General features: G+C 38.1%; 1 protein-coding gene across 1 annotated transcript; it reads right to left on the bottom strand.

Moving 5' to 3' along the window:
• Positions 1–1713: 1713 nt before the first annotated feature.
• Positions 1714–7733, bottom strand: LOC149829165 (large ribosomal subunit protein P1-like). Its single transcript, XM_090017928.1, has 5 exons — positions 7644–7733; positions 7454–7542; positions 6197–6320; positions 6004–6104; positions 1714–1889 (listed from the first exon to the last, which is right to left on the bottom strand). Exons 2-5 carry the CDS (start codon positions 7520–7522, stop codon positions 1836–1838), a joined length of 348 nt encoding a protein of 115 aa, XP_089874054.1. The 5' UTR covers positions 7523–7542; positions 7644–7733; the 3' UTR covers positions 1714–1835.
• Positions 7734–9793: the final 2060 nt, after the last annotated feature.

The following is a 9793-nucleotide window of genomic DNA, read 5'->3' as shown; positions in this document are numbered from 1 at the left end:
ATTAATTTACAAATCTTTTAACTAGCAACGATATGTTTGTCCACAGTAATGGAAGTTGATCAACAGAAGCTTAAAATTTCTCACTTTTTGTTTCAGTTCCTAGCAACCTTGACTATTTACATATATGTCATTGAGAATGAAAGTTTTAGGGGCTTTAGTTGCACATTTTTGGAGAAATACACTTCGGAATTGGATAGAATTAGATAATTTTGTATCCAAGGTTTTCCTAAAAATAGCCAGTTTACATGTATGAGAACTGGTCAAAACGTACCAAACCGATAAAACTTGCAAACCATACTTTTTTTTTCTTACAAGAGCCAAATTTGGTTTTTCCTATGGTAGATCACGATGGACCCAGATCTGAACACAGTACCAGCACCCCCGAGTTGGATCCAGGTCGAACAGTTGACACTCCAATATGACCCTTTTACGGTCAAGTACTTCTTTAATTTAGTTAAAGGAAGAGTACCAACAGTCACCCAAGCTCCCTTTGGCAACAGGTCTTGGATAACACTATCCAATTAGTGCTCAGTCTTTCTCTGATCTTGGATTGCCAAAATAAAGGGAATCATAAGCGATTAAAGGCCAGAGTAGATAAAAAAAACTTACAAAGACCAAAACCATTACACTGTGGACCACCTCTACAACACATTTTACAAGCTGTAACTTTGGCTTGAACAATTTCCCACTGCTCTCTGCTGTTTGGGAAGCAGTGGCATTGCCGAAAGGAGTTGGCAACCCAACAGCACATTTCAACACTATTCACAAGAGGATGTTTCTGGCAATGCCATCCTCTACATCACATTCTGGCAACACATGAAAATGGTGTTTACATCTCAGAGCAAATCTCCCAAACAGAGACTGTGATCATGATATTGAAATTTTAACACCACCCTGTAATACAGGTAATTGGAAGATGCGTGATTCTCTTTCTTCAAACTAGAATTTGAGAGCTTTTGTGAGACTTATAAATCTACAAGCAATTTTGGAGTATACGGTGAACGTTGCAAACGATCCTGTCTGCCAGTATCAACAAGCAGGAGCAAGGTCGTTGCCGGATCCTCATCTTGAAGAGGTCAATAAGAAGATTACAAGAAGGCTCTGACCAAAATTTGGTAAATTAAGAGCTCAAGGAATCAGGTTGGAGTTCGTCAAACTAATGAGATATAGTTGTTTGGGAGAAGGTAATTAAAACAGAAGGTAGCAGTTTACCACTTTTTGAGCCTACCACCAGTGAACACAGGTGTTTTCGGGTTGTTTTTCACAAATCTGACCATACAGATGTATTCAACATGGCCGATTGGTTAAGAAATGACACTTTGATAATGTTTTTAGATAAAAAGATGATTTTTTAAGCATTGAATATTTTTGAAAATGGTTAACCATTGATTTTTAAATCTTATAAAAACCTAACAGATCCAGCGATCTAAGAGTAGATTCCTACAAAATCAAGCATGTAGAACAGATCTGTATGGTTAGATTTTAGAAAAAAGATCATTCAAAAGACCATAAGGCTGGCGGTAGGCTAGAAAAGTCTTAGGCTCGTACCACCTACTCTGAAATACAAAAGCAAAATGAATCGCCAGAAATTTACTTTGAGCAGATAACAGGGAACACAAACCTCACAAGGCAAAGCGTCCAGAAACAAAGAACTCTCCCTGGAATTTAAGGCCCTTACGGGCTTTTCTCAACAAAAGCCGACCAACAAAATGATAACGACCAGGAACAAAAATCACAATTTACTAAAGATGAGCCAAGTATTTCTCAACCAGCAAAAGTTACAAACTGGGATTTGATTAATCTTTCTTCTAATGAAACTAAACAAAAACCTACAGCTAATCAAACAAGCTGAAACCCATGTCGTCATCACTTTCTTCTTTTGGCTCTTCCTGTTGAAAAGAATACACTCGGTTTATGCGAGACGATGGTAAAACAGTAACAGCAATATTGTGAATAGCTATATATTCTAGGGCAAAGGCATTGAATGCCACAAAGAATGTAATCAGCTAAGCATAAAATGCTAGATTCCTATAAAAGAACAGCATTTCCAACAGATGTTACTTTGGAGTCGAAAGCATAGCAGCACAAAGCTCAGCAAGGCAACCATACTTGAACATTAACACCTCTGGAAATGCAATATCCTATCTGAACAAACAAAAATATATAGACCAAACAAAAGGACAAGATAAACAACAATTTCCTGAAGGCCTTATAATCGTTCAGACTTCAGACACTTTTTTTGATATTTACAGAGAAACCGCTCGCAGGATCAGAGACATAGCCGCACTGGCTCAGACTGCCGTACTTATGATCACTGTCCTGGCAGCGTAAAACTCTGTGGGCTTACGCCTTGAACCCAAGGGAGTCACCACGCTTCGGCTTGCACAAGGGGTGATGCCCATGGGATTTGAACCTAGACCGCCTGCCTAGCGGCCTAGGCCCCATCCCCACTGCACCAAACCCCCTTGGGGCGGCTTCAGACGCATAGGCGAAAGAAAAGGATGCTATACTGAAAAAACAAATCTAAGCATGCTTTTAAAGAGAATTTGACAACAACAACAAACAACAACACAACAACACAACAACAACTACGCCTTCATCCCAAAACAATTGGGGTCAGCGATATGAACCAAAAAAGAAATTCATTTTGGGTCTTCCACATGAATCCTTTTCCCTCAATCATTTCTATCCAACGCCATGTCCTCGGTGAGGTTCAAAGCATTCATATCCTTTCCTATCATCTCCATCCAAGTCTTCCTAGGCCTACCCCGACCTCTTTTAACTAATATATTTTCCCATTTCTCCAACCTTCTAACTGGAGCATCATTAGGCCTTCGCCGAATATGTCCAAACCACCGTAAACGATTCTCTCGCATCTTATTTTCAATGGGTGCAACACCTACCTTCTTACGTATCTCTTCGTTCCGAATCTTATCTTTTATTGTATTTCCACACATCCATCTAAGCATCCGCATCTCAGCTACACTCATTTTTTGAATATGATGTCTCTTGGCAGCCCAACATTCCGTACCATATAGTAAAGCGGGTCTAATAGTCGTCCTATAAAACTTTCACTTCAACCGCAATGGCATTCTACGATCGCACAGCACTCCAGTAGCACTTTTCCATTTCATCCACCCAACCTTTATCCTATGATTTACATCTCCATCAATTTCTCCATACTTTTGAATGATGGATCCCAAATATTTGAAATAATCATTCACCGGTATATCTTGCTCACCAAGCTTCACTACACTCCCATCACTACTTCGTTGCTTACTAAACCGACATTCCATATATTCAGTCTTACTCTTACTCAACTTAAAACCTCTAGCTTCCAATGTCTGTCTCCATAATTCTAACTTAGCATTAACCCCAGCTCTAGACTCATCAATCAAAACAATATCATCAGCAAACAACATACACCACGGTACATTTTCTTGAATTGATCTCGTAATCTCATCCATCACTATCGCAAAAAGGAAAGGGCTTAAAGCAGATCCTTGATGTAACCCAACCGTTATCGGAAAATTGGTTGTCACCACTCCACAAGTGCGGACATTGGTTACTACTCCTTCATACATATCTTTAATTATACTAATGTACTTGAGAGAAACACCTTTCTTCATCATTGTCCACCAGAGAACGTCCCTAGGTACTCTATCGTATGCCTTCTCTAAATCAATAAAAACCATATGCAAATCTTTGTTTCTCTCTCTATATCTTTCAATAAGTTGTCTAAGAAGATGTATAGCTTCCATAGTTGATCTTCCAGGCATAAAACCAAATTGATTCTCCGATATCATGACAACCTTCCTCAACCTAGACTCAATCACCCTCTCCCAAAGTTTCATAGTATGACTCATGAGTTTTATACCACGATAGTTTGTGCAATCTTGTATATCACCCTTATTCTTATATAAAGGCACCAAAGTACTCTTCCTCCACTCATTAGGCATCTTATTTGTTCGCCAAATCAAGTTAAAAAGATTTGTCAACCATTCTAAACCTTTCTCTCCCAAGCATTTCCAAGCCTCGATAGGTATACCATCTGGGCCAACTGCCCTTCTTGATTTCATTTTCTTCAAAGCCTCTGCAATTTCTTTCTTTTGAATCTTGCGCATGAAGTCACGATTTATCTCATGAAAAGGAATGGAGAAGTCTCCAAGATCTTGAGCATGACTATCATTAAATAGCTTATCAAAATAATCTTTCCATCTCTCCTTAATCTCCTCATCTTTGACTAAAACCCTTTGCGTTTCATCTTTGATACATCTAACCATACCCAAATCCTTCAATTTCCTATCTCTCATCTTTGCAAGCCTATAAATATCCTTCTCGCCTTCTTTGGTATCCAACTTGTCATAAACCTCCTTATATACCTTAGCCCTCGCGTTTCGAACAACTTTTTTAGCTTCCTTCTTTGCTATCATATACTTCTCCAAATTCTCATTATCACGACTCTTACTTAGATTTCTATAACACTCTTTTAACCTTAATAGCTAATTTGACATCCTCGTTCCACCATGATGTATCCTTACCTAGTAGTGCACCGCCTTTAGACTCACCCAATACCTCCTTAGCTACTTTTCTCATACCACCCGCTATCTTATTCCACATTGATTCTGAATCCTCCTCGAGACACCAATCAACTTCCTTAACTACCTGCTCTACAAACATTCCTTGTTTAGCTTCTTTCAGTGCCCACCACTTAATTCTAGGATCTATCCTATGTCTATCCCTTTTGCGGCATTGTCTAATTCTAAGATCTAAAATTAAGACTCTATGTTGTGTAGCTACACTTTCTCCTGGTATAACCTTACAATCGATGCAACAACCCCTATCTCTCTTTCTAAGTAGGAAAAAATCTATCTGACTCGTATTAACCCCACTTTTAAATGTTACTAGGTGAGACTCCCTCTTCCTAAACCAAGTGTTTGTTAAGATCATATCATAGGACAAACAAAAATCTAAAATCCTTTCTCCACTTTCATTTCTTTCTCCTATACCATAGCCTCCATGGATATTCTCAAATCCATCCCTACTAATGCCTACATGTCCATTAAGGTCACCGCCGATGAAAAACTTTTCTCCATAAGATGTCTCTTGTACTACTCCATCTAAATCTTCCCAAAATTGATGCTTAATGGAATCATCTAAACCTACTTGAGGTGCATAAACACTAATAATATTAATAATATCCGTACCTAATACTAATTTAATAAGTAAAATTCTATCACCCTTCCTACGGACCTCAACTACATTATCTTTATCCTTTAAAGAGAATTTGACAGTGATGAAAATATGCCTTTTAAGAAACACAGTACAGTAGCACACTTGAAACTATTTAGCCTGGAATGAATGAAAGAAAAGGCTAACTTATTGGAACAACAAAGAGATATTAGTTCAAAAACCGATAACTACAACATTACAACTAAAAATATTTAAGAAAGAACACAAGGTGAAAACTGGCTCAGTCTTACTAATCATTGAAATTTGAAACAGATGACTAAAGAAGATTCAAATTTGGTGACCACAAAAAAATATCATACACCAAACATTTGCAGCTTTTCTCATGGCAACAATTATAAATTCACCATCTATAATGGGCATAACCACAAGAGTAAACCAACCTTTTTAAGATTGAATGCAATATAGTTTATTACTTTATTATCTACAGGGGACACAATCACAAGGGTGGTTGCATGCACATGCATCTCCATGCAAAAAAACCAGTGAATCAATCAACTTGGGCTAGTCAGTCTCCACAGAGCCACACAACAGAGTTTTGAGAAACTTAGATCAAAGATGAAATCACCTTGACCAAAAAATGCATATATGAAACAATGATCCCTGCAAGTGTGTCCCATGATCTATACTCAACATACTCAGCTACAGGACTAATGCATTGAGCATGAAAGTAATCTAAGATACAAAAAACACATACAATGGAAACAAATGATATCTAAAATACTTGAAAAACAAGAGATTACAAGATATTACCTTCTTTTCCTCAGCAGCAGGAGCAGGGGCAGCACCACCACCACCAGCTGCAGCACCTCCGGCAGCAGGAGCTGCAACTACCACAGCACCACCACCACCACCTGAAGGAAAGAGCCACATAAAAATCTTACAAACAATTCAATAAAAGAGAACAGTGTTCTAAAAAATTACTACCAAGTTTGGTTTAGTTTACCAGAACCGGCACTCAAGATAAGATCCTCAATGTTCCTCTTCTCCAACAGCTTGGCAAATAGACTTGGCCAGTACGACTCAACGGAGACATTTGCAGACTTGACTAAAGTGGCAATCTTCTCAGCCTATTTCAGAAATGGATGAAAAAAACAGATTCAATACTCAATTCACAAACAAAGAAGGTTCATGCAAACTCAGACCATATCAAAGGGATTTGAAATGCCAATTAAAACACAATAAGCCAGAATCTTCCAAAGCATAGTAGGACTCAAAATCTCCTCCTGTTCCCAAAGTTATTCCATGCAAGGATGCTTAGGAAAGCAAATTGGAAAAAATTAACATTCAATGTCTCAGCGTCTACCAAATCAACTACATATCAATACCTTGAGCAGGAAAAGCTGGAACCAAAAGTTCCAACTCAACAAAGAGTTCTGCACACTTGCCTGCCTATCTAAGTGTACTATAATTCAATCCCTCCGGCAGAATTACAACTTTTTCCATAAACCAAAACCCGTTTTGAATACAAAGAAGCCCACAAAATCTTCCCAAATTCCAAGTCAAGCCAATCCGAACTTGGTAAGATGCCAGACTCTACATTCTTAAATATGCATCTCAACTCTAAAGAAAAGCCTCTATGTGGGTTGTAAACCCATCTTAGAGCCCGGTACTCTACAATTCCTACGACTAGATTCTCTTATCCTTACAAACAGGCAGAATTTTATCACCAGAGTTATACAATGGGCGGAAAATAGCCTGAGTGACACAGCCGACATCAAACCAAACCAGAAGAGATCTGATAAACCAAAGTTTCACTATTTTCTCCAAGACGGACACCGAGCTTCACCAGATTTTGAAAACTATTACCACGAGGAAGACATAACCACACCAACAATCTAACAAAACTCACACTTTTTCTGGTTTGAACCGAAAAAAGGTAAAAAAAATGATTGACCCGTGTGATCACTTGTTTAGTAGTCTGCAAGGACAATGAGACGGTGTAGTGCATCTCGTTTCACATGAATCCTAAACAACCTCATACTCCAACCATTAAAATGCACGAAAGAACACATTCTACCATACCGCGTTCATATCCACCCCACCAACCATCCAAACCACAGAATACCCAACAAAAAATCACAACAAAATCTCACACTAAAAACAATGAAAACGAGAAATGCGATAGAAAACGCTAAGGAAGCGACAAAGAGAACATAATTAGAAGAGGAAAAATGACGATATCTCTAGGGTTAGGGTTTACTGTGATGGGGATCCCATCATCGTGGAGGACCAGAGCCGCATAAGTGCAGGCCAGTTCTCCGGTCGACATCCTCCCCGGAAAAAAAGAGCCTACACAAAGAAAGGGAATTGTTAGGACTGCTTTCCGGCAAAATAGCAGACGAGATCCGCTTTACCTCTCTCTGAGATTTCCGAGATCAGAGGAGCCTTACCTCTCTCTGAGTTTTCCGAGATCGACTGAGATCAGAAGAACCCTAGCGCTACCCACAGTCTTTCTCTCTCCAAAAACCCTAATTCTATTGGTCCTTTTAAGGGAGGCAAAATGGGAAGGAAATATCTAAAATGCCCACGACTATCCCTGCTAATGTGTATCAATGCAAGTGACAATGGATCCGGTCCGAACCAGTTCTTGCTTAGTTGCATTTTGAAAAAAAGGGGCTTGGATCATGGATTGCATCTTGTATGGTAGTACCAAAATGCTTTAAGAATAGGTTTCAAGAATAATTTCGTTTAGAAGAAAATTTGAAAATGGTTATTTTCTTATTCCTTTGTATCTTGATCCTAACGAACGGACCCCGACCTGACCCGAATGTTCAAATGGATCTAAACGATTGGAACTACGACCCAATGCCACCAGTCGTAGTCCTAGATAGGGCTGTAAACGGGTCAGATGCGGGCCAAATCCTGCATTAACTCAATTTGAATCCTAATCTCAGTCCAAATGCAGAAAAGATCTGGTGATCTAAGATTGAACCAGGGATGAATGGATCATCACCTTATTAGAACCGCTGCCACTCGGGAGGGGGGTGTGTGTTTGGGGGTCTGGCTTAAATTGATTTGGGTAAGTTGGCACCCAAATGCAAGCCTGAAACTTATGTTCAGTAAACACAGGGATACTTATATGACACAATATGTGGTATTTTGAAAAGTAAGACAAGAGGTAAAGAATATATCGGCCGTACTGTACAACAAAAATAATGTGTTTTTCAAAAAAACAATCTTACAATTTTAAAAAATCTGCTTGATGTTCAAAACCACAATTTTTTTGGCTATGCTAACTTTGCTCTCAATTATCTAAATATGTGTTTTTTTTTTTGTATTTATGAATTTTCTCTCACATTTATTTATGAACGTCCTTATGCATACTTTCACACTTACCGGCATCTTGACTTTCGCACGTGAATGTCCTCACACATTTGCGAATGTTTTTCTGCCTGTACCTTTATGATTTTTTTAGTAAAAGAGTGGGCATTTAGCGACACTTCAAAAGCATCGTTAAAGTCTTTAGCAATACTTTAAAAGCGTTGCTAAAGTCTTTAGTGCCACTTCAAAAGCACATATTTGCGAAAAAAATTGCAAAATACAATTTATCGTTCACATGTTTTGAGAAAAAAAATATATTTTGAGAGAAAAATCACATATTTGGGAGGACATTCATATATTTTGGGAGAAAAATCCTATATTTTTGAAAGGACATTCACTATTCTTATATTTTAAGAGAAAAATCATAAATGTGTGAGATACTATTCTCATATTTGAATATTTGAGAAGAAAGTTTGCATATCTAAAGAAAATTTTCATGTGTGAAAGGTGAAAAGGTATTTTATAACAAAAAAATTATAATTTTGGTAACAATCTGATTTTAAAAATTGTAGAGTTTTTAGAGAAACACATTATTTTCGTGCCTACAATACAATCATTTTTCATATATATATATATATATATATGTATATATATATATATTTGTTAATAAGAATGTCATTAGAAATATTAATAATAATAAATGATGTCTAAACATGTCATATATCATCACCTAGTGTGTCAACATGTCGTGTCCCTTAAACGAAGGACCTTATATGGTGTGCCCCAATGATTTGACTTGAAAAAATCATCGGGCCAGGTCCACCTTTGTTATTTATTGCAGGTGTGTTTGCTAAATATTAGCCTTGACAATGGGGTAGATATGGATCCATCCAAGGGGTTGATAAAAGTGACTAAGATTTATACTTACTACCAGTATCGATGGTCACAAACATTTTCAATATTTTGAAAATATTACGAGTTCACAACAATTTTGAAGGATCTCCCTCATCTGATAGTGGTTTGCCGAATGTTTCTCCGGTGATTTCCTTGTCGTTCGCCGGTCATAAGGCAGCCCTGCTTTCTTCACCTGATTCTCGTTGCCTTGATAGTTGCTGATGGTTTCTTGCCTGAGGTGTCCCAATCATTGCAAGGATCTATCTTGCCTAGCGTGCTCATCACTTGGGCCTCTTGACCGTTGCATGGTCCACTGCTTGGTCCCTCATGCCAAAATCATTAGCCTAATTCCTTGCATCCCATCACAAATTAGCCTCATCGACTC

This window comes from Nuphar pumila, chromosome 9 (assembly GCF_984573655.1).
Source record: "Nuphar pumila chromosome 9, dmNupPumi1.hap1.1, whole genome shotgun sequence".
NCBI lineage: Eukaryota > Viridiplantae > Streptophyta > Magnoliopsida > Nymphaeales > Nymphaeaceae > Nuphar > Nuphar pumila.
This window is presented reverse-complemented; position numbering and strand designations above follow the sequence as displayed.